Source organism: Protobothrops mucrosquamatus, unplaced genomic scaffold (genome assembly GCF_001527695.2).
Source record: "Protobothrops mucrosquamatus isolate PMUCROS unplaced genomic scaffold, P.Mucros_1.0 scaffold2458, whole genome shotgun sequence".
Classification (NCBI taxonomy): Eukaryota; Metazoa; Chordata; class Lepidosauria; order Squamata; family Viperidae; genus Protobothrops; species Protobothrops mucrosquamatus.
In genome coordinates this window covers 276,948-302,482 of record NW_015388530.1, presented here as the reverse complement: position 1 = coordinate 302,482, position 25,535 = coordinate 276,948, and the positions used below count along the sequence as shown (strand labels likewise).

At 39.6% G+C, this 25,535-nt stretch overlaps 1 protein-coding gene across 1 annotated transcript in view; it reads right to left on the bottom strand.

Annotated features, from left to right (window-relative positions):
• Positions 1-25,535, bottom strand: part of FIP1L1 (factor interacting with PAPOLA and CPSF1) — a 38,899-nt gene that overhangs the window by 12,362 nt on the left and 1,002 nt on the right. The window contains exons 2-14 of the mRNA XM_015825044.1: positions 24,521-24,560; positions 23,239-23,299; positions 21,722-21,825; positions 18,199-18,260; positions 17,860-17,967; positions 17,158-17,288; positions 16,809-16,877; positions 12,516-12,625; positions 9,530-9,637; positions 7,342-7,435; positions 6,588-6,744; positions 2,047-2,073; positions 1,592-1,646 (exon numbers count right to left, since the gene is read on the bottom strand). Coding sequence (XP_015680530.1) covers positions 1,592-1,646; positions 2,047-2,073; positions 6,588-6,744; positions 7,342-7,435; positions 9,530-9,637; positions 12,516-12,625; positions 16,809-16,877; positions 17,158-17,288; positions 17,860-17,967; positions 18,199-18,260; positions 21,722-21,825; positions 23,239-23,299; positions 24,521-24,560 — 1,126 coding nt within the window. The remainder of the gene's footprint in view (positions 1-1,591; positions 1,647-2,046; positions 2,074-6,587; positions 6,745-7,341; positions 7,436-9,529; positions 9,638-12,515; positions 12,626-16,808; positions 16,878-17,157; positions 17,289-17,859; positions 17,968-18,198; positions 18,261-21,721; positions 21,826-23,238; positions 23,300-24,520; positions 24,561-25,535) is intronic.

Here is a 25,535-nt window from a genome sequence, read left to right as displayed (position 1 = left end):
GGGGTCCCAGGACTACAATTTACGACATTTCTGCCGGAATCTGGCATTTACTTCTGGTTTCCAGCAAAAAGCTCTCCACAGTGTTTTTAGCTATGGGTTCACTTTATGACCACTACGTTTGCTTAATGACTACCACAAGAAAGGTCATAAAACCGATGGGGTCACTGCCATGTCTTATGACTGAAATTGTGGACTCAATTACAGTTGTAGGTCAAGGACTAGCTGTACTTAGGGGGGACAAGGTTTCTACCAGATAGAATCCAGAGACCTTCCAGAAGAACAACAATAAAAAAGCAAAACATCTAGCACCCAGGTTACATTTCCTTGAATCAGAAATTTACAACAATTAAATAACATATTTTATAGTAATAGTAATAATCTGCCATATATATAAAATAGTAATAATCTGCCACATATATATATATATATATATAATCTGCCACATATATATATATATATGGCAGATTATTACTATTTTGTATAGTCCTGTCCCAGGCTTTTTTATTTTTTAAAAATATGTTTTATTAATTTTTTAACATAATCACCTTAATATTCGGTAAAAAGTGCATTGTCTGGGTTTACGTTTAAAAAAACATTCATTAACAGTTAATTTCTATAATATGTAACCCACATGATAGCTTTACTTGATTTCCTCTTTTCCCCATAATGTTCTCTTTTACCAACCTTAAGTCAATACAATTCTTGTTGTTTTAATGAGTGACAATTAAGTATAAAAGTTTTCTAATATTTATACAAGTAATAATCGCATCAATGTAATATTCCTTTTCTATCTAGTCATTCTGGGCCCAAGCTTTTTTAACTAATAAGAAGGAAACCAAATGCGTAAGAGTTGCTCAACTAATATCTAATTTCAGACTTCAAATCTTATTTGCTGTCCCCAATAGTTTTATCCAGTGGTGGCGAATCTATGGCACGGGTGCCAGAGGCGGCACTCGGAGTCCTCTCTGTGGGCACACGTGCCATTGCCCCAGCCTTGCCTCCGCCCGTGACCCCCTCCTCACCAGCAGCCCCTCTGGAGGAGAGTCGCCCCCGAGCGTGGCCCATGCGGAGCAGCGCAGCCAAGGACATGGCAGCCAGGTAGCGTAGACAAGATTCTGCCCTCATGCCCCAACACGCATAGTTGATGCTGTGGGCGTGGGCAGAGAGCGTGGCTGCCATGGCGCTGCTGGGCTGCCTGGGCGATCTGCGGCGGGCCCTGGAGGCGGTGAGTGGCCCTGCGGGCAGACAGGGTGGGGCGGGGCAGGGAGTGGAGCGGGGGTGGGGCAGGGGAAGGGCCAGTTTTTGGGCACTCGGTCTCTAAAAGGTTCGCCATCACTGGTTTTATCTGTACTGTCCATATCCCTGTCATCTCTACAACTTTTCCAAGTAACCCTGATCTTCGTTCTACCTACCCCAAAGTGGCTGCTGAAAACCACAAACTTATAAAGAAGGCCTTCTATTCAGTTCCAGGGTATCCAAACGGTAAAAAATATATATATATATTAAACGGTATTTTTATTCAAATTCACATCATAGCAATTATTAAAATAAACAAAGTGCTTGTGACGTCAGATTACAAACTACAATTTACCTTTCTATAGTTGGTATAAGGGAAGGTGGAGGTCCTCCAGGCGGGGGAGGAAAGCCTGAAATATTTAATTAAAAGGTTGGTTTACATTGAAAACGAATTCAAAATTAGGTTAGTGCAATTAGTGGCGTCCCAGCAATAAACCAACGCAGCAACTTTTAGTAAAACTTTGTAGCAAACAAAATGATAGAATAATGCCAAAATAAAACAGTCTGCTTAGTTTATTATTATTATTATTATTATTATTATTTAATTCTGTACACTTAATATATTCTAAGGTTCTTCTTTTAATTCTTCAAGTACTTTTGAGCAAGCTGGTAACTCAAATCAGTATTAATGAGATCCTCCAAAGAAAGCTGAGTGCATTTTTTAAAAAGTGGGATATACTCAAATGGTCCCTATACCCAAAAGGAATTCACAGTTAAGTTTCATGCTACTTTTAAAATAAATAAATATACCTGGCGGTGGCACAGTTATTGGTATACCTAAAACAAAAAAGATGCACCCAATCATTTCAGCAATGAGTTTATATTGTCTCATTCCCATATTGCGGCTCCCATATTGGCACTACGGCATCCGTGCCAACAACATATTATTAAAGAACCAATAGGAATTGGTGGTGACTTAATTTCTATCACCAATCCGTATTGATTTCACTCCAGAAAGGTTCTCTGTGTGAATCTAACACAAACAGCAGAACCTGATCATTTGTGGCCATGCCCATGCAAATAAATGAACAAATAAAAAAAAAAAAAACTCTACCGCATGCACCCACGATAAAATATCTGCCCAACAAATGTGCTGGCACTGTTTCCACATTAATGACTTTAAATCTGTTGAGCAAGAATAGATGATGACATTATTTAAATGACGAAGACACAATACAATTAGAGAGCGTTCTGATTGTATTTCAAAAACCTTTCAATATATATGTAGCGTTATAACTCCAGGGACCATACCATCTGGACAGGAAATTATGTTACTCATAATAAACATTGTTTAGAAAAAGGCAACTCTAAAAATATTAATTTAAAAATAACATCTTAATCGTTCTTTTCTTTGTTAAGAATACACAAGCACGTTTCAATGGAAAAAAAAAACCCACCTGTGCCTTTATATCCTCAATGTTAATAGACAAGACAGCAAGTTCAAAATGTAAAATGACAGGTTAATGTTAGCTGGGCCATATGATTCTCATTAAAAGAGCTTAAAAAAACAACAACAAGAGAATAATCCTCCTAGTGACACATCATACCAATCAGGGCTGTTTGATAAAACTAACTCTAGCAATGATGAAATGCCTGATCCCTGACTATTTATTTGGAGAGAACGGGAATTAAGACCAGTAGACCACATTCATATTATAAAATGTCGTAGGGACAAGTACATAACACAGTTAATTCTGTTGATTCAATTGTTTTGTCCACTTTGTTCATAAATCCTAAAAAAAACGTAACTCAGTTGTTTCTTTATACCATTCAGTACTATTCTCAGTAATATTTAGTCAGCTTTTTAGGTTTATATATATTTTAAACAATAGAAATTCGTCCCGTCTCCAAAGATATTTGCATCACAAATAGCTAAGTGAACACAGAATCGGAGCTTCAAAGGAGAAAAAAAAAACCTTTTCAAAGGATCATCGTAAGGATGTTTTATATTGGAATGTATGAAAATTTTCCAGGCAGAGGTTCCAGTTAATATTGGCTAACAAGAAACTGACAAGAAACTTCTCTACCTTGCTAGAGGAAGAATGGGTAGATTTTATTTATTTTTTGCTCTTTGAAGATGAAATGCTGCAAACCTGAAAGGGCCAATGCTACAATACTCCCCCCCAATTGTTTCCAAGTGTATGAAACTACAAGTGATTAAAAAAAAGGAAACCCTCAAGGCAGGCTCATGTGATAAACCTGCACCTCCTGCTTCCACGATGTGCTTGGACTGATGAACTGACTGCACACGCAGCTGTGACCGAGCGAACTTCAATAAAAATCTGACTTCGTGCCTCCCCAAAAACTTTAGAATAGTGTTGTTTTTTTCCCCTCGTTCCTCACTTTCGTCTTCAGGTTTCATCGACCAGTTACAAGTACAGATATACAGGTAGTCCTCAACTTACGACCACAGTGGAGCCCAAAATTTCTGTGGCTAAGGAAAACATTTGTGAAGCGAATTTTGCCCCGTTTTATGATTTTTTTTTCTTGCCACAGTTGTTTTAAGTCAGTGGTGGCGAACCTATGGCACACGTGCCAGAGGCGGGACTCAGAGCCCTCTCTGTGGGCACCCACGCCGTTGCCCCAGCCCCGCCTCCCCCCGCAGCCCTCTCCTCACCAGCAGCCCCCCCAGAGGAGAGTCATCCCCGAATGCGACCCGCAGCACAGCCAAGGACATGGCAGCTGGGCAGCGGGGACAAGACTCCGCCGTCACGCCCCGTGGCGCGGGCGGAGTGGGGGCTGCCATGGCGCTGCTGGGCCGCCTGGGTGATCTGAGGCAGGCCGTGGGGGCAGTGGGTGGCCCTGTGGACAGGCGGGACGTGGGGATGGAGCGGGGGGGGCGGAGTGGGGGGCGGGGCAGGCCCGGGTTTTCGGCATTCAGTCTCTAAAAGGTTCGCCATCACTGTTTTAAGTGAATCACTGCAGTTATTAAGTTAGTAACTCAGTTAAGTGAATCTGGCTTCCCCATTGACTTTGCTTGTCAGAAGGTTGCAAAAGGGAACCACATAACCCTGAGGTACTGCAACCGTCATAAATATGAGTCAGTTGCCCAGCATCTGAATTTTGATCATGTGACCACGGGGATGCTGCAATGGTTATAAGTGTGAAAAACGGTCGTAAGTCACTTTTTTCAGTGCCATTGAAACTTTGAACGGTCACTAAATGAACTGTTGTTAAGTTGAGGACTATCTGTAGTTATGCTGAAATCCACTCCACCCCATCAAATAATGGTTGTTGTTCAAATTCAAAAGATTCCAGTCTAATTATGTGACAGGCTTGTTCTCTGGTCAATTATATGGCTAGAAGACAATTGCTATGATCTAAATAGAAAAGCTACACAATATGTGAAATTAATTTAGTGAAATTCATTTCCAAGCGCAGATGCTCAGGATTCTACTTCAGAACAATATAGTAGTTTTGCTCCTTCCCATTTTTTTGTACAGCCTAAATATATTTAAGCACACAGTGACAAAGGCTATGAATGTGTCAGGAAAACAGAAAGTTTCCTACTGTTTTGACAAAAATAGATATAGGTAATATTTTAATCTGCATTTTGGGGAAAGAAGCATGCAATCATGGGAGGAAAGGAAGAGTACACAGGCAAGAGAAGAAATACTGAACCATCTCAAAGCTATTCTTAGATGCATTAGTGTAATCTTACATTCAATTAAGCAGATTTCCTTGTAATTAAGTTTGTAATCCAACCTTAGTTTGACACTAACTACAGGTGAAAACGTTCCATGTAAATGTTCGTTTTATGAATTCTAAAGAGGTTATTTTAATTCCAAAACCTAACATATAGCAGTTTATATAATTGTTTGTCACGTTATATTTTATTTTAAATGAAATAATTATGAATTTTATTTTTTTTCTTTATCCGCCAGCTCTCAGAAAACTACACTCAACTATGATACGTTACTGTTGCAGCTGTGGTGTGAACTATAAAGAAAGTATACTATATTTCATTAAGTCTACCTTTCAATATGCCATCTGTGTTAACTAAATCACCAATATTGATCTGGAGAGCTATGCTTTAATTGCTCCTGCCAAATCAAATAGGCAGGATGATCACAAGAAAGTGGCTTGAGTAGTGCTTCCTAGTTTAGAGAACATTCTCTCTAGAGGGCTTATCTCCTGACACCTACGTTATGATCTTTCTAGAACTAAGTGAGCATCTTAATTTCCTGGGCACATTCCACCCAATTTTTTATTACTAATTTGTCAGTTTACTGCAAGTTCAAATGCTCTGTTTTATGATTGTTGTTTCTATTGATTATGATCTATTATGCTGTTGTTTCTGTTTTACATTATATATCAGTGATGGCGAACCTTTTAGAGACTGAGTGCCCAAAAACCGCCCCTGCTCCGCCTCCCACCCTGCCTGTTCCGCCCCCGCCCGCCCCCTGCCCCACCCACCCGCAGGGCCACGCACTGCCTCCATGGCCCGCCACAGATCGCCCAGGCAGCCCTGCAGCACCATGGCAGCCCTGCCCTCCGCCCACACCCCACAGCATCATTTGCACGCTGTGGGGTGCGAGGGCGGAATCTTGTCCCTGTTGCCTGGCTATGTCCTTGGCTGTTCTGCTCTGTGCGGGCCGCGCCTGGGGGCGACTCTTCTCCAGAGGGGCTGCTGGTGAGGAGGGGGCCACAAGGGGAGGCGGGGCTGGGGCGACGGCACGCGTGCCCACAGAGAGGGCTCCGAGTGCCGCCTCTGGCACGTGTGCCATAGGTTCGCCACCACTGTTCTATATAATTAATTTGGGTAGTGAGAAAATAATAATTGTTGGATTGTCTGAAACTGAAGCAAATTACTAATGAAATGCACTCAGCAAACACCTTCAGCATGATACCTAACAAGGGCTAAAGTGATTTAAATTAGCCAACAATTTATGCTGTCCCATTTTAAATGTTAAGGTGGTGATCAGAAGACAGCTAGTTCAATAACATCATTTGTACTTTTTGTTAGTTCCAATTCCCCATGAAGCATATTACCGCTGAATGAACTCCTCCAAAGAGCAGGAACCATTTACTTAGGAGGGACAGCACAGAAATAATTACGATCTTTCAGAAAAAGAGGAGAAATGTGAAAACTACTTCGGAAACGAGAACACCCTCTTCAAGAGAAACAATTCTTAGAAGCCACGTAGAATCTTAACAGTTCCAAATAAACTGAATTTTTGCTAGAACGTGTCTAATTCTAAACATATACAACACTGTGGTTTCAGGTACAGGTGAGGAGCACATACTGTGATTGAAACACTGTCCTTTTCCCCCCCCCCTTTTCTTTTTACCTGGAGGAGGAATTAGAGGAGGAGCAGTACTAACGGATGGAGGCGGTGGAAGGAATGGAGGTGGAGGAAGGTGGGTGGGTGGAGCTCCTGGAGGAAAAAACGGAGGCGGCTTGGAAAAATTGTTGTCTACATCACTGCTGGAGCGTTCAGACAGAACCTATAAATAAAACCAATGTTATATTTGCCTTTGGACAAAAAGGAGCAGAAAATATACTTTCCTCCTCTTAGGGGCCTTCTACATCTAACTAGCATTTGCATTTGTCCATTTCTATTCTATGGCACGTGCCACCAATCAGTGTTCTATATTGCATAAAAAAGCCCCTACATCAGGGATCTTCAAACATGGCAACTTTTAAGACTTGTGGACTTCAACTCCCAGAATTCCTCAGCCAGCTCTAGCTGGCTGAGGAATTCTGGGAGTTGAAGTCCACAAGTCTTAAAGTTGCCAAGTTTGAAGACCCCTGCCCTGCATCTTTGGGGACGGCAATGAACACACGACCCGCTAAAATGAATGATTCCTTCACTAGAAGCAGATTCAAAATCTTTCAATCTGAAATTCTCTCCAACGTCTTCTATTCCAGGTATCTAATGAATACATCCATGGCTTGATTGTAAGTCATATTTATTTTTTTATTTTACATATCAACTGTAACACATAGTGTCATTTCATCTTCTCTACTTATGTAGGATGGAAACATATTTTTGGAATTGGGGGCGGAGGTTATTTTGTTTTACATTTATTAAAAAAACAAACCTGAATATTGCTATTCTCATTGGCGCGCCGTCTTCCCTCTACTCGGCTGATTGTGATGGTCTGTCCAATCACATCTATTACTCCAGGTAGTCGCCTGAAAAGGGAAGCACAAAATCTTACTTCATAAAAACGTTAAAATAAGTGCAATTGTTTTGAAAAAATTTAAGCACAGGGATTTATTTTGGCTTCTAAAAGCGCAGGAAATATAGTTTTTTTTTTCTACATCAGCTATTCCAATTTGGTGCCCTCCAGATGTGGATTTCAATCTTTAGCCAGCAATGCTAGACAGGAATTTGGAGAGCTGAAATTCAATACATCTGAGGGGCATCAGGCTATGGAAGGCTGCTGTAATGAATAGTATAAAATCCCCAAGAAAAAGTAATTTACATATCTGCTTTAATCAGGATTGTTGCTGACAAACAATGGTAAAAGATCTCCTGCTTGAGCAGGGGGTTGGACTAGAAGACCTCCAAGGTCCCTTCCAGCCCTATGATTTTATGTTTCTATGCTTCTGCTGTTAAAACAAGTTGTGACCCAAAGTAGGCACAGGTAATTCATCCTAGCAAGTCAGATGCAATTTCCAAAACCTTGATTGCTGACTTCCATTCAAAAACTTAATAGTAGCAATCCTTTTATTTCTATACAGAGTTAGAAAAAACCTTTCTAGGACAGCCTTGCTTCATCTCCAAAAGATTTTGATGCAATGACAATTTTTTTTTAACCAAATCTGCCGTATTATTCGTCCTTATGACAAAGACACAAAGAAATCAAGCCTCTAACTTACGTTGCAGGTGGTTTTTCTACAAAATGCTACAACTTCCACCTCGCTGAAACAAATGAAATGAATCCCATACATTTTTAACAGTATTGTCTCTTATCAAAAACAAATAAAATAAAACTAAAATGCTATTTCTCCAAAAAGGACACAAACTGCCATATAAAACTTTTCTATTTCTCAGGAATTATTCTCAACTGCCAGTATTCACCTGGCTGAGGTAGAAATAGCAAATATTTGAATATCAATTGTAAATTACATACATATAATTTTGCCTACATTTTCAATTCCTAATTGTTATTTAAAAATCGCTATCTACCTTTACATTTCTAAAGCTGAAGAAGTGAAATATTTTGGCAACAATGTAGGATTTTAAAAGTATTAAAATGAGAGGCAATCAACATGTTAATTTTGAGCAAAAAATCATATAACTACTAAACACACTTTCACAGCACTTACCGTGGGGATAAAGGAACTACTAGCAGAGTAAGAATTTAAAAAATTACAGGATGAATCCTGGGGCAGAAAATAATTTAAAAATGGATTGGTACTCGTGAAATTTGCTGAGTTAAGAATTAAAAAAATTACAGGATGAATCCCGGGGCAGAAAATAATTTAAAAATGGATCGGTACTCGTGAAATTTGCTGAGTTAAGAATTAAAAAAATTACAGGATGAATCCTGGGGCAGAAAATAATTTAAAAATGGATCGGTACTCGTGAAATTTGCTGAATTAAGAATTAAAAAAATTACAGGATGAATCCTAGGGCAGAAAATAATTTAAAAATGGATCGGTACTCGTGAAATTTGCTGAGTTAAGAATTTAAAAAATTACAGGATGAATCCTGGGGCAGAAAATAATTTAAAAATGGATTGGTACTCGTGAAATTTGCTGAGTTAAGAATTAAAAAAATTACAGGATGAATCCCGGGGCAGAAAATAATTTAAAAATGGATCGGTACTCAAGAAATTTGCTGAGTTAAGAATTAAAAAAATTACAGGATCAATCCCGGGGCAGAAAATAATTTAAAAATGGATCGGTACTCGTGAAATTTGCTACCCCTAAGTGAAATAGCAGTGTTCCATGTCTTCATTTTATGATCGTCATGAAAAAAAAAAAAAGAGGGAAAATCCTAACCGGCTTTGATAAAATTAACCCAGAAACACTATTATATTTTCAATTTCAATACTTTTCCAATTCTGTAATGAAGTATACATATAACATACTCTCCTCACAATTCCCAGAATCTAGTTGGGCATTACTAGCGTGATTAATCTGTATTTATACTTCCAAATCAGTGTTGGTAAAACAGGCTATGTACCCAAGTCCAGTCGAATTCCATCTACTGAGGGAAAAATATGGCATTATTATTTTTTTTTTAAAAAAAGATCACATGCTTTAAATGTTTCTTACCTTAGTTCAGGTGACTCAGATCTCCCGTATCGAGCCTGCCACTTCACATTGCCTGAACTGTTTTTTCTGACTGCAGGGCCCATCTGCGACTGAGAAGAGGCGCTGTTTCTGGTGAGATAAATGTTCTAGGTCTTTCTTTTCTTATGTTTCTACCTTTCCCTATTATCAGACACTATTTTCTACCCCTCGCTCTCTCACATTAATTGCCCCCCCAGCTGCACCTTCCTGCGATTCCGGCAGGCCGGATCATTCTAATAGTGGTCTACAGATGCTTTAACAATATTCACTAACTCAGTGGAATCTGCATCTCGTATTAACCTAAGTCTGGGGTCTTCAAACTTGACCCTTTGATGACTTGTGGACTTCAACTCCCAGAATTCCTCAGCCAGTGTGCCTGGCTGAGGAATTCTGGGAGTTGAAGTCCACAAGTCATCAAAGGGCCAAGTTTGAAGACCCCTGACCTAAGTGAAAGCACACATACACAAACTATTGACTTCTCCAGCAAGATGACCAAATAGAGCTGGCTTTATCCAGGTACCGTACAGATGCAGAGAAAGAAGCTTTGATTTGCTTTTGGTTTATTTTTCTGTTTTGTTTCAAGAAAAACAATTCAGATTCTCTGATTCACCATCAGCATCAACACAGATAGAACCATTCATAATCACGCTTGATAAAAGTTATACATATATACACACACACACACACACACACACACACACACACACCAGGAGTCATTCGTCTGTCTTTTATGTTATTTGCAACTATATATATATGGCAAAACAATTGTAACATTTATAGAATCCAGGAATTAAATATAACACTTTTAAATTGCTGGGCCTGGGCCTAAAATATAGAGGTTTGTCTGAAATGGTGTAGGGTTCCTGCCTGGGCAGGGGGTTGGACTCGATGACCTCCAAGGCCCCTTCCAACTTTATTATTATTATTATTATTGTTATTATTATTGTTATTATTAAATGTCAATTTTTCCCCATCTGAAATTTGTACAATCTTTTCATATGAGTAGAAATTGGCATTTCTTCTCCCTAACACACACACACACACACACATACATACATACCAAGAAAAGGGCAATATATAAAAAAATGGCCAGTGCTTTCAATATTCGTAATGTAATACAAATACTCTTGTTTCCCTTACTTATAGGGACACACACACACAAAAAACCCCTAATCAATCAATCTTTATTCGGCCGTAGACCAGCAAGCAGAATACATAGATCAGTTAATATATTTTCTAAAATATCTAAGAGGGATTAGAGTTAATACTATGGCGTACTGTGCAGACTATTAAGCAGTACGTGGCTGTGGAAAGAGAAATGAAATCAGATTGATCTGCTAAGAACATTTTAAGCTAAAACGGACTAGAACAACCAGGGCATTTCATCAAAAGTAAAAATAAAGGTAAATGCAGTTTTTTAAAAAGTAAAACTAATGATCAAATTGATTAAACACCTGAAACCAAAGAAAGTTCCTGAAGAAAATGATTTTATCTCAGCAGAGGTGATCCAAAACAATCTAGACAGGTGGGTCCCTGTTCTGGCTTCACTTGCGTCAATAGTTGATCCCCCATGATTGGAGCCTAGCTGTGGTCATCCTCATCCACAAAAGAGTAGGCAGAGATCTACCTGCCAATTACATCAACCTCCCATCAACCTCCCTTGTGGTCAGCAAACTATACACCAGACATTTTATAACAAGCTCATGGACTAGATCAAAACTGAGAATATTTTGGCTCAGGAGCAGGCAGGCTTCAGAGAAGGCCACTCAATCTTGGACTCATGCTCTAACTCCCCCCACCCAACATCTAGTTGAAAAATACTCATCACACAAAAAACTATGATCATTTATTTGAGAAAATCCAAATGAATTCAGTAGAGGCCAACGTATATCGTACAAAACAGGATTATTAGCTTTCAATAGGATTCAACAGGATTGTGAGCTTGTGGTCAAACTATCTTATTATATAACTAGCTGTACCCGGCCACGCGTTGCTGTGGCTCAGTCTGGTAAAAGCGTGTGTTGCTTTTACGTCCAACAGATGGCGCTGTTTTTTTTAAAAAAGCATGTTTTTACCTGTCACAGGTGTGACATCTATATAATAGTAGGTATATAAAAACACGCACGTATTCGAATGCAACGTTGTGTCAAAATTTCAAAGCAATCGGTGAAGAACGTTCGGAGATTTAAGATTTTGAACAAACGAACATTTACATTTTTATTTATATAGATAATTAATAAGAATGTCAGCAAAATCAGTTTAGTCTGAAATAAAGCATCATGAAAGAAATTAAGCAGGTTGCAAGAAAATAACGACTTAAAAGGAAAACAATGTAATTCTTTTCACGTTTTTCCGATTGTATTACTTTGCCTTACCTAATATGTCATTCAACTACATGCTCAATACGTATTGACTTTATATATTTGGCCAATGTTAGTCAAGTCTTATGACCTCTTCAAAAATAAATGTGCATTTTTTTTTAATTGATCAAATACAAGAGCCTTGACTATAGCCTATCCCAAACAGGTCTGATCCAACCACAAAAATTATAGATATTTATGTTTAAGCTGCCAGGCAATGTTTGTTTATATATGCTTAACAATATAGAAGTAACGTTACGGAATTCAAAGTAGTGACCTCAGCCCAAAATAAATGCATAGTATAAACCTTTGTAAAATATAATCAAAAATCAACTGGCTTCTAAACATACTTAAAATAGCATCAACATGTTATTTAGATGCAAATAATCCCTGTTGACTATCACTGACTACCAATTCAGAGGTTCTACAAATTACTGATTGCCGCTGACAGTCTATATCTCAAATTATATCAAGATTTACAACCAAAGGATGAAAAACACAAGATGTGAGAAGGTAGTGATGTTTTGTTCAGTTTTAAAAAGGGATGATGGCAACTTGGAAACATTTTCTGTCTTCAGCTGTTCAAAAATGTTGACTAACCAACTGACCTGTTCGATGGGACTCCTGTCTTGAATAAGGGTGGGGGAGATGTAAACTCAGCTTTGACTGGTGGAAGCGGTACTTCTTTCTCCATATTTCCAGTTCTGCCCTGCTGCACCTTTGGAATAAAGTTTCTTCATTAGCATTACCTATTGCAAAATAAAGGATCTCTTCCAATAAATTACAACAGCAACAAAATTCTGTAATTCCTAAATAAAAATGCTCACACTAGCAAACTGGTTATTGTGGCTTCCATTCAAAATCCCTCCCTACTTCATTTGTCCAAGGAAATGTCATTTCTCAAAAATTCCAATAGCCACCCTGAAAAAATAAATTGTTTTCAGAACAGGGGAGGGTCATTTAAAATTTAATCTGTAGTATTACGAAGCAGGGGGGAAAAAAAAATCAAAGTAACAGTTTGAAGCCACCAACGGTTTGTGTTTTTAATGCTTCAGCCCCTGCAAAATCTTTAACAAAAGTGTATTTCTTCAGTATGGAATAGGAATAAAAACTGAGAATTATAGAGTACTTCTAACCAACCAATCTTCTACCAGTCAAACTCAGCTCCACTATGGGGAAACAGCTCCACATGGCATATTTACGGAAAAGTAGCTAAGCATCTCGTGCTCTATTTCCATCACTCCTTACGTTACTTTTCTCAAGCATCAAAAAGTCAAACATGCAAAAAAAAATAATAATTATTAAGCAAAGCCTAAAAACCTAGACTAATATTTTCCTAAAGACTGATAAGGTTCACAATAACTTCCACTTGCTATTAAGCAAAGCAAATTGAGCTGTATGCATAATAAGACAAATAAAACCTAAACAATTGGCAGTTATTCGTGGGGGAACAAAAATGTATTGATCCTCAGGTAAGGGGGAAGCAAAAAATACTGTAGGGTTATAAGCATAGTTTCTGTTTTTAAAAAAAGATTATTTTGAATAAGATAGGCAAAATATCCTGCACTAATACTAGTTGAGGGAAGAGTTTCATAGCTCTTACTGTATATTAAAAAAAAAACACTGTAAACTATAGTAATGTTCTTTTCTAGCCCTTTAAGAGCACTAGAGTTTATCATCCTCTGCCTATTTGGGGAAAGCATAAAGTGATTAACAGGTTATGATGGAGCATTAGAATACGTAGAGTTCTACTTCTATATAACAACAATCGATAGTTTTCACATTTTTCATCAGATTACATTAGTGAAAAGCATGAATGGACATTGTAGCATTATGGAATATTACAGAAAAGCACACCTCTGCTCAGACACCTGTGATGTTGATAAATCTGGAGTTGAATGTAGAATGTAGAAAATGTGGTTCAAATCCTCAATTATGAGGTAGCCTTGATCAAAGTCTCTTAGGTAATATGTACAAATAAAATAGTACATAGACATGATTTTTAAAAAAAGTAACAAAAGGAAGCCAATTTAAATCTTCACACTAGCCCTGTTTATATTTACCTTATACCAATTCTTCAGTATCAAATGTTGAACAAATACTGCACACACTGATTGAAAACATGGCTCCCTATCCAAAATTTCTATACATATTCCCTGTGAACATAAAATGTGTAACCTGAACTAACTGTCAGTATTTACATCTGTTTTCCTTTTCAACTAATAAAAGGCTAAAATACTCCAGCCTATTACAGGCAGGAGAATAAAAAAGAATAATTGGGAGCCAACCAGCCAAAACATTCTCCACGAGATCCCTTTTCTATTGTGTTTTAAAATAGCATTTTATTAAAACAATGAAACAAAACAACTGAAGTTTTTCTTCATGGGAAAATAAGCACATTGCATGCATTGCTGTGTTTTATTAAACTGTTATCTGTTAGTGTAAAAAAATAAAAATTAGCCTTATGGCAAAACTAAGACAATTTTCTCAAAAATATATTGGTTTCTAAGTACCTATCCCAGGGGTAGGCAACCTTGGCTCTTTTATGACTCGTGGACTTCAACTCCCAGAATTTCTGAGCCGCTTCAGTTCTGGGAGTTGAAGTCCATGAGTCATAAAAGAGCCAAGGTTGCCTACCCCTGACCTATCCATTTCTTCATATCACGTAAGTGACACATATTAACTTGATGTGCATTTTTTCCCCTCAGGCATTCTCAAATGCCTAGTCCAGGGGTAGGCAACCTCGGCTCTTTTATGACTCATGGACTTCAGCTCCCAGAATTCTGGGAGTTGAGGTCCATGAATCATAAAAGAGCAGAGGTTGCCTACCCCTGGCCTAGTCAATGATAACCATGTATCTAGTTCAGTGATGGCAAACCTTTTAGAGACCGAGTGCCCAAACTGCAACCCAAAACCCACTTATGCATCGTCAGGTCCCGGGCAGGTGTGACCCATTGGCTGGGTGTGGCCCATTGGGTGGGCGTGGCTGCGGTGGTAGCAGCAGACTGGGTGGGACTAAAAAGTTCAATCAATCAATTCCAACTTTGCGAGATCTTTTTTTTTTCCACGAGAAGTTGAAATTGACTGATTGATTGAACCTTTTTTTTTTGCACACGCGATGGAGCGAAAAGGTTTTATAAAACCCAGCTGAAGGCCTAGGACTGGGGCGATGGCACGAGTACCCACAGAGAGGGCTCTGAGTGCCACCTCTGGGACCCGTGCCATAGGTTCGCCACCACTGATCTAAAGTCTTCCAAACCCTTCTTTGCAGATGCCCCGGAGAAAGAAGCTTATTCTTGAATTGAGAAACTATAATTCAGTAGCCGAACATTTGAAATGGTGAGAGAAGTGCAGTAGGACACTGGGTTGGGAATCTCATGTCCTTGAAGATCATCCTTCGTATAGTCAAAAGTGCTTTATACTACAGCAGTGATGGCGAACCTTTTAGAGACCGAGTGCCCAAAAACTGCCCCCCCGTCCCCACTCCGCCCTACCCACTGGGCCACCCACCAGCAGCACCATGGCGGCCACGCCCTCTGCCCATGCCCCACAGCATCACCTGCGTGCAACAAGGCGCAAGGGTGGAGTCTTGTCCCCGCTGTCTGGCTACCATGTCCTTAGCTGCACTGCTTCGTGTGGGCCGCGCACAGGGGCAGCTCTCCTCCGGGGGGACTGCTGCTGAGGAGGGGGCTGTGGGAGGAGGCAGGGCTGGGGAGACGGTGTGGGTGCCCACAGAGAGGGCTCCGAGTGCCACCTCTGGCACCCGTGCCATAGGTTCGCCACCACTGATCTAGTTGATAACTTCTTACACTGGCATGAAGCAGTTCTCAACCCAGCAGAGCGTTCAAGCTCTACCACCACAAAGTCTTGTCTAGAATTGTCTTCAGCCTTAGAAGCACTCAAGAAAAATCTCGAATTTGCTGCTTCACGATGCCACCGAGCCTAACAACTAAAGTCCTCTAGGGCATATTAGAGGTTGGCGATTACCATCTATGGCTGTTAATCACGTTTGTGATCCTGATTTACGACAATCTAATGATGTTTTACATACAAAGGGAAGGATGTGCGAAAGTATTTGTACATGAACTGTTCATGGAGCAGTTGTTTTCGGTGGCTTGTGTCTAAAAACATGGGTGGTTGATTCAGCTAGGGAGCTGTTTTATGGGCTGAAATGATTTGTTACTGGAAGTAGTATTTCAGGCAGGGAGAGTAAGATTATTAGCAACAGTCCAGGCGGGAAAAGACGACACTGCAAAAGGATGAGGTGCACAATGGGATATGCAGCAATGCTACACGAAGGCAGGAGAATAAGTGTGGCACAAATTAGCCTGTATCCTGTGCATTTTGCTTTAGCAGAAATAAAAATAATAATAAAAACATTCCAGGGTTCATTTCCATCACACTACGCCTCCCCCATCAATGGCAAACCTTTCAGAAAATTATGGTTGCCTTTGTTTTGTTTCAGATTCAAAATTACACACATGTTCTGTTTTGGGCACATTCTTACATGGAGAATAAACTTCTTCGGTCAGCAAAATTCTGCCTGAACTTCATTTTTGAGTTGGACCACCAAGAGAGAGAAAGCAAGGATCAAATACCAGACCAAAAACGATACATGAAATCTGTAACGGAGCGACGTATCCCACTAAAATAATGCAGCATACACATTACGTAACTGTCACAGCAATCATTAGTACATTATGCCATCAAATCATAAGGGTTGCAACAAGAAAGATAAAATACGTGATTCTACATGCAGCACATCTGGAGAACGTTATTTTTTAAAAAAAAAAAAACTGGAAAGAACCAGCTACGCCCACTTTTGTGTTTAGACTCAAAACTTGGAAGTGGTGTGGCAAACAGTTAATTAGAGTGACTAAGGAAACTTTACCAACATTCACCTTAAAAAGACTGTATGTGCCATCTGGAATCTCTGCCCCTGGCGTTACTTCCATAGCAATGTCTTCGGCCTAAGTTAAATAACACATCGCCCATTAAAACACCACATTATGGACGGATGGGCTACATCACAACTAACAACAGGTTGCAAGCTAGTTGCAGTTGGTGATTTCCACATTACCAACACAGAGGCCAACAAGGAAATGGAGCAAAATGGCTGGATGGTAGGAACAAGGAAGGAAGGGAGTGAACTGTTGGAACCACACAAGGGTTGCTAACACTGTGTGTGGAGTCTAACTTTGGAAGGAAAATGGTTCTACAATGGTGAAACAAAGAGATTCTTTTCATTACCGTGATTTTATTTGTCGCTGCGGTAACGGGTAAAATTTCAAGTCCCATTCGTATCCTCTTTTGCTTTTCACAGTAAGCTTTCCAGGTCTCTTCATTAAACCCATAATTGAAATAATCTGAGAGATCAGCGCCTTAAAAGAAAACCACAAACAGTCTAGGAGTTAAATGCAGCTACTATAAAAATGTGGAAGAATCCGCCCTTCCACAACGCTTTCTTAGCTACTGGTTTTCCAAAATGAGAAGCAGCTGAATAACCATTTTGAGAAAAAGACCCTCTTTTTACAGCACTCTCTTTTGTTTACTTCTCACAACCACTTAGCTATGTTTTATTGCTTAGCGGTGCTTCAAAGGGGAGGCACTCTTTCCTATGTTAGATAAGCCGAAGTAGCTAAAAAAAAATCAAAACATTCCGAGTAAAAAACTGAAAAAGGTAAAAATGCAAAACACGCAACAACATGTTCTCATGCATCAAATCCAACTGAGTTAATACTTGTATTTTCCCTACCTCTTGGAAGTAGCTTTATGACAAGTATTGGGTCTACAACATGCTGTGATTAAATTTCTCCATGAAATAGGAATTATGAACGCATTTCGTGCGTTTAGTTAAAACAAGGCAATCGAAGTTCTGCTCACCTCTGGAGTTTCGACGACATGTTTTTTTTTACAATGTTATTTTATTTCTGTGCAAAAAAATTTTTTTACCTGGTTTCCTCCAAGGTTTATCTTCAAAGGAATCCAAATCAACTTCTAACAGTGGAACACCATTAATGTTTCCTGGTGCATCAAGGTCAACTCCTTTCACTTTTGAGCCTATAAAAAAAGAATACTTATTTTATACGACACGTATACGCATTATTAAAAAGTTCCTATAGTGGAATTAAGGTGCTTATTTCCTGCACAATGGCAGTCATGAGCCTGATAGTTACTGTTCTTATAAACGTTCTCTTACGCGGCGACAACGATCTTAAGAGACACTGCAGTCCAGAGCAGAGCAATATTTTTTTCCTATTTTCTTTCTTTGAGCTCACGGCAAATGCTTACCCGAGGATCCGTAACTCCGCCCTCCTGTTTTAATATTGAGATTCACTGGTGCTGCTCCATACCTAAAAAATAACATTTTTATAGTAAAGGGTAAAAGATGAACAAGACGGCTGAGGAAATGATTAAAAAAAAAGTGTTCGGAAGTGCAGTGGTGTGCACTCACACCAGCGTTAAAAGAAAGCGACAATTTCTGGATCAGCACAGAGACTTGGACGTTTTCCATACACGCACATACAAGTAGTCCTCGGGTGACAGCGACAATTGGGACTCTTAATTTCCACCACTAACATAATTGTAAAGCACAATGTCACACGACCACACTGCTTACCAGTTCCAGCACTCCCAATTAAGTGAGGAATGTGCAATTGCTTCACTTTGCTGAATGTCTTTTGGAAACACAGTCGCAACTTCCATCTTGGTTTTTTTACTGTGTTTTTTCCCCCCTTTCTTCCTTGTGCCTGGATCCCAACGGAAAATAACGTACGTAGCTCAGATTGAACAGTGGAGTTGTTGGTGCTCTCTTGAGATTGGCTGTTTACTTGCACACAGTTCATTACTCGACTGGGTAACATCATTAGTGCTAGTGAACTTGGCATTTGCTCTCAGTTTCTATACAGTCGCTTGTATTTAAGCTAGTTTTATACGACTGAAACTGACAGGCAAGCTGCTGTACATGCCTTAAAAAGGGAGCAAACCCCACACTGTAGGGTGTCTCTCTCTACACTTATATTCACATTATTTATTATCAACTGTGACAAGTATTACTGAAGTTTCAAAACAGCATAAAATGATTTGGGACGTAACACAAAGTAATTAATTTAGCATTTTTAGAGCATGAAACGATCCTCAGATCTATTATAGCAAAGTAAAAAAATGAATTTTACAGACAGCACTGGACTTCTCTAAAAGTGACACTAATTGAAACAGCACTTAGCAATAGCACCTAGATTTATACACCGCTCCGTAGTGCTTTACAACCCTCTCTTAAGCATCTTGGCCCCCTCCCCCCCAACAATCTGGGTCCTCATTTTACCAACCTCGGAAGGGTGGAAGGCTGAGTCGACCTTGAGCCGGTCAGGATCGAACCCCTGCCTGTGGGCAGAATTAGCCTGCAATGCTGCGCCACCACGGCTCCTAATAAATAACTCTAAATTCCAACTGAAAAGTACATTTCGGTGTTTTTAACGGCAAAGCCCATTTTGAACTTTTGGGTAAAATGACTCAGAAGACTTTGTTAATGAGTGCAACTGTCAGGAATAAAGCAAGAAGGAATACAGAAGGAAGGCCCGCAGGAACGCTGATGGCGGCTGCTGGGAGCAAGCAAGTGGAGAGAGCGGGTTGGAGAGGGAGGGCAAGGATGACGAGAAGGGCTGTGTGGGTCAGGAAAGGCACAAGAGGCACAGTGCGGGTCAGATGAGATCAGGGCAGCCTCTTTTCTGCACCCTTCACACGACAGCAGGCGAGGTTCTGCAGGGGTACAGGAGTGATTGACAGGGGTAAAAAAGGGCCTGGGGAGGGCAAGTGGGTGGGGAGGCTTGCCCAGCAACGTGCAACCTTCCCCGTCAGCCTCCCCACCGACTTTCCCGGGGAAGCTGGCGGGAAAAGTGGCAAAGGGCGATCGTACGGTCTTCGTGGGTCCTTGGCAACCCGTCGTACGTGAGAACAGGTGGCCAAGAACCCGGACTGCAATCACGTGACCACAAGAGTTGTTGGGAAGCTCCAAGGACCATTCATTCAGTAACCTGGAATGGTCACTGACCGAATGGTCAAGTCTGAGGAACTACCCTGTGTATCTGTTAGAGATGTGCTGATCAATTCACTGAGAAATATATGAATGGGAAAAAGGAATGCTTATTACACGTTCGATATAGAGAAAGCACGTGATATAATGTCAGGTGCAAACAATCCGATATGTAGGCGGAGAGTTGGAACTAATCTCCCCAGACTTCTTCTTTCCCTTGGAGATAGATAGATAGGTAGGTAGGTAGGTAGGTAGGTAGATTAGATCAGTGGTTCTCAACCTGTGGGTCGGGACCCCATTTGGGGTCGATCGACCATTTCACGGGGGTCGCCAAGCAAGGCTGTCCGCCATTTTTTTGTCCGCCATTTTTTTCCCCTTTTCCGGCGGATCCCTTGGGCTGGGCCAGCTGGTGGTCGGCCTGCTCCGTCTCTGCCGCTTGCCAGCTACGCCTCTGCCGGCGCAGGGGGCGGAACCACGCATGTGCGGCGCTCCCGGGCAGGGAAAGTCCTCGACTTATGACCAGTTGGGTAGTCCTCGACTTACGACTGGTTTAGTCTTCGACTTACGACCGGTTTAGTCCTCGACTTACGACCAGTTGGGGTCGCGGCATTAAAAAGGTTGAGAACCACTGGATTAGATAGATAGATAGATAGATAGATAGATAGATAGATAGATAGATAGATAGATAGATAGATAGATAGATAGATGATAGATAGATAGATAGATAGATAGATAGATAGATAGATAGATAGATAGATAAGGTTCCATGGAGCTTAAAATGGGAGGGGGAGGAAATCCTGGATGTCTTGCAGTTATGCAAAAATTCGAGGCTAACTCCCTGCCCGAGCCCTCCTCTTCACTGCCTGGCTAGGCATTTCCCAGCAAATGAACAGGGCTGAATTGTGAAGTATTTTATACAAATATAAGATCACTTTTCTGCATGTGGTAAGGGCAGCGTGTGCTTGATATAAACCAGGAGTGATATGCTCCAAACATTGAGCCTGGAGTATGTGAAGGAGGTGTGATAAATGTGTAAGGCATGTTTATGATGACACAAGTGGCATGTTGATTAGGGATGTGAACGTGCTTTTCTATGTAGATGAGGCTGCAAATTGGCTGAAAATCCTAAATGACTTACAACGAACAACCAATCGTATAAAGCAGGGGTAGGCCACCTTGGCCCTTTTATGACTCGTGGACTTCAACTCCCAGAATTCCTGAGCCAGCATGGCTCAGCTTGGAAAACTCTCCCTTTCCCCTCAGCATGGCTGGCTCAGGAATTCTGGGAGTTGAAGTCCACGAGCCATAAAAGAGCCAAGGTTGCCCACCCCTGGTATAAAGCAATTACTCATATGGTTTTTGAAATCTGCCGTATCAAAGAACAAGATAGCAACGTTTGATAGACAAGAGAGTGAACACCTGCCAATTATACAGACAAGGTGAAGTATTATTACAGCACCATAGTAAACAAAGCTGTGCACTTTGGTAGCACGTTGACTAAAGATGAGGAAATGAACAGGAGATATTTTAAGGTGTAGAAATACTAGCGTATAGGACAATATTTATTTGCTTATTAGTTCAAGGTTTTGTAAAATAGAGCTTACTCCAAAATAAAATACTGTAGAATACTGCAGATTTTGGTTTTTTGCTCTTTTTGCTTTTAAAGTATAGGGTCCTTTAACTGGAAGCAATTGTTACTGGCTTCAAAGGAAGGGATTTTTTCATAAGTCTGCCTTAGCTCAGATCCTGAAATCCAAATGATTTAGGGTTTTAACAACTTACCCATATTGCGGTGCTCCTGTTTTAATGTCACCAATAGTGACCTGAACATCATCTTCATCATCATCACTATCGCTGTCACTGTCATCTTCGGCCTCTGCCACCTTCTAAAAAAAAAAAAGGCTATAATTAGAAATTACATACAGTTCAACTAACTTTCTTGATACTATTTGAAAAGGCAGTAAGCCAGAAGGCTACTGAAACAATCTTTTGTGGATGGACAAGACCAACAAAGAATTTGGGGGATCTAATGAAAAGGGTTACCTTCTGGAAAAAGGCAAACTCTTGTGTTCCACCATAAGAACCTTACCCCATCTCTGAAACATGGGGGTGGCAGTATCACGGTTTGGGTTTGCTTTGGTGCCTCTGGACCAGGATGGCTTGCCACCACTGATGGAGCTAGGAATTCTGAATTGCACCAGCAAATTCTACAAGAAAGGGTCAGGATACCTGTCTGTGAACTAAAGCTCAATACCAAGTGAGTCATGCAGCAAGACAATGACCCAAAATACATTAGTTGTACAGCCAAATAATGGCTAAAGCAGAAGAAAGTTTTGCAATGGCAAAGTCAAAACCCTGACCATAATCCTATAGAAATGTTGTGGAAAGACCCAAAGTGCGCAGTTCATGCAAGAAAGCTCACCAACATCTCTTGAACTGAAACGGTTTTATATGGAGAAATGGGATTAAAATTCCTCTCAGCTGATGTATAGGACTGATCAACAGTTATCAAAAACATTTGTTATTGGTGTCCAAAGAGGGCACACCAGTTATTGAAAGCAAAGGTTCACATATTTTTGCCATACACAAATCTACAGCTTTGGATCACTTTCCTCAATAGAGAAATGAAATATGTCCTGTGACTCATAGTTTTTAATCAAGTTTTAGGACTTCTGTGGAGAACAGATGCATTTTAGGTCATATTTCATGCAATAATATTGAACGTTCGAAGGTGTTCTCAAACCTTTAAGCACAATGGTACCTGGAACACTACGAACAGGGCACACACACCAAGTGAAAAGAAATCTGCCAGCAATCTCAAACCGATAATAGCTATTGGGGAAAGTCCTGCACTCTTTTCTAGCACATCATTTAATCACTCAGTATTAGATGTGCAAAGTTATCCTCATTCTTTCAATGTTGAGGACAATTTCAGTACATTTGCATTCCGGACTGAATTTATCACATAGTGAAGTCTAATAAGTTAATAATAAATTATAGGGATATTCAAAATGTTCCATTTTGGGGACAAAATGTTCCAGGGAATGCTAAAGAAATAAGTTTCTCTTCTATACTAGGCCAATCTAGGATTGTCATGGAAGCTTTTTACACTTTGGAAGTGATGCAATAAAATTGCACGGACGGAAGATGTTCCCCCAAACATTCTGTTTCCAAAATAGACCCACCGCTAACAAATTATAGACCCATAGTCTATATCCAATTGGTCCTCATGAATAGCTTGCTCAAAATTTTAAAAAATGTTATATAGATGTCTGTAGTTCTTGTTTTATAAGGAATACCATTTTTACTACGCCATTTTCAGCTGCTGTGTCTTCTTCATTTCTTGTTGGGGTTGGAACACTTAAAGATAAAATAAGAGACATTAGCTGGTTTACAGGCACTGGTATCGGTTTAAAAAATAAGTGTAGTTTAAATGATTGGATAGAAAATACTAATGTTTTTCTGAATTATGGTTTTGCTAGGAAAAGAAACAACTTTCTTTTTCAGCAAAACTTTTATTTCTGGGAAATAAAGATACATTCAGTAATTAAGCAGAGTAATACTTTGTTTCATTTAATTTAATGTGATTTCAGTGACATTATACATTACTATCTCTTTCATTGTCCCCATTATTAAAGTATTAAAGTAACCACTTTAAAAAACTTGTAGAGCATAGATTGTGTGAAGAAGTATTCAACAGTGATATTTTGTACCCTATAATTAATCTAAGTTTAGAAATGACATATATTTTAGTTTTAACATATCTAGACAATTACGGTATTGACACTCAGAGGGTCTCTACTCATAAGAGGACTCTACTCAGAGGAGATTCTACTCACAAGGCCAGAGTAGAATAGGATTTTAATAACACTGATTTATCATATTAATTACAAAAGTAAATCAGAAAAATGCTCATTAAAATTCCTTTTTTTCAGTCCATAAGGTTCCAATTCAACTAGGATTTGAAATAAATTTAGCATAGATGACATTACTTAATATGGTAATTAAATATTTTCAGTTCATAAAATAGCTTTAACCAGGGCTTTTTTTCTCATAGAACGCCCAGAACTGAGTTCAAGCACCCTTTTTGGATGGAACCTTGTAGGGTAGGCAAGGCGGGTTGTATGACATGTGTGAGTTCCAAAAAAAGCACTGGCTTTAACAAGACATACCATCCCTGAGCTACACACATGCTCGTCTACTGTTAACTACATGTGACCATGAAATTATTTAAACTACTTTAAATCCTTATGGAGACCCTTTCATTTGCACAGGCCCCCAAAGATTTTGCTTTTGTGACTCCAAAACTTTGGTGAGATGGGCAATTTGATTAACAAAAGTGATATGTTACATTATTTTAGTGTATTGAAGGCTGATTTAACCCGGTTCTAATGCTGCAACATTTTTAAATTATTTTTCATTTCTTATCAATTGCTTGTTTTCAGAAAAACAGTATAAAACTCTTAAAATAAACCCTAAAGACAAGTGCAGAAATGCGGCTTCTAAATATTCAATTCAAAACTGAACAATAGGAATAAAACTGACTCTACACCTCACAAATAATGTTATAAAAATACTCACCTAGCAGCTGCTTCATCTGGTCTTTCTTCTTCATTTTCATCTTCAAGAAATAACAAAACCAAATCAAAATTGTATCTCAATATAGTAGTTATCAACCGGAATCAGTTAATGATTCGTAGAAAATACGTTCATTTATTTTCATGCTAATTCTACATAATCTTTGCAGTTACAGAACCCCACCCCCCCCAACTTCATGGCTCTTCAAATTCCAGACAAACTCACGTTCCAATAGAAGGACAAAAATCCTTACTGTTAATCCTACAAAGGAAATTTTCGTGGACATCTTTCATTTGAACATGTAGTTACTATCAGAAAACATCCTTTGCTGCTAATTCAGAATCTGGGTTGCATATGCTGACACTACACTCTCTAAACACTATGCAATTTAATGCAATCTATACAGGTAGTCCAACTGAGCCCAACATTTCTGTTGCTAAGTGAAACATTTGTTAAGTGAATTTTGCCCCATTCTATGACTTTTCTTGTCACACTGGTTAAATGAATCACTGCAGTTGTTAGTAACATGGTTATTAAGTGAATCTGATTTTCCCATTGACCTTGCTTGTCAGAACGTCGAAAAACTGATCACGTAAACTCAAGGCATTGTAACCATCATAAATATGAGTCAAGCATCTGAATTTTGATCACGTGACCACAAGGATGCTGCAACGGTCATTAAGCATAAAAAAAAATTTTCAGTGCCATTGTAACTTCGAACTATCACTAAATGAACTGTTGTGAGTCGAGGACTATCTGTGTTCTTTCTTTCATAACCTGCTCTTTGGCTTCATGAATTATCTTTCCATTTCGTCTTGAACCCATATTCTTCTAACCAAGTCTGGAATATCCTTATCAGTAACCACAGTAACCACTCAAATATATTTAAAGTGATGTGGTTTATTAGGCAAACACTGAGACAATCCAGACAGGTGAGCAGCTTCCCAATCTCCCCTTCAACATATATATATGGCCCTCTATCTATCGTCTGTCTGTCTGTCTGTCTGTCTGTCTGTCT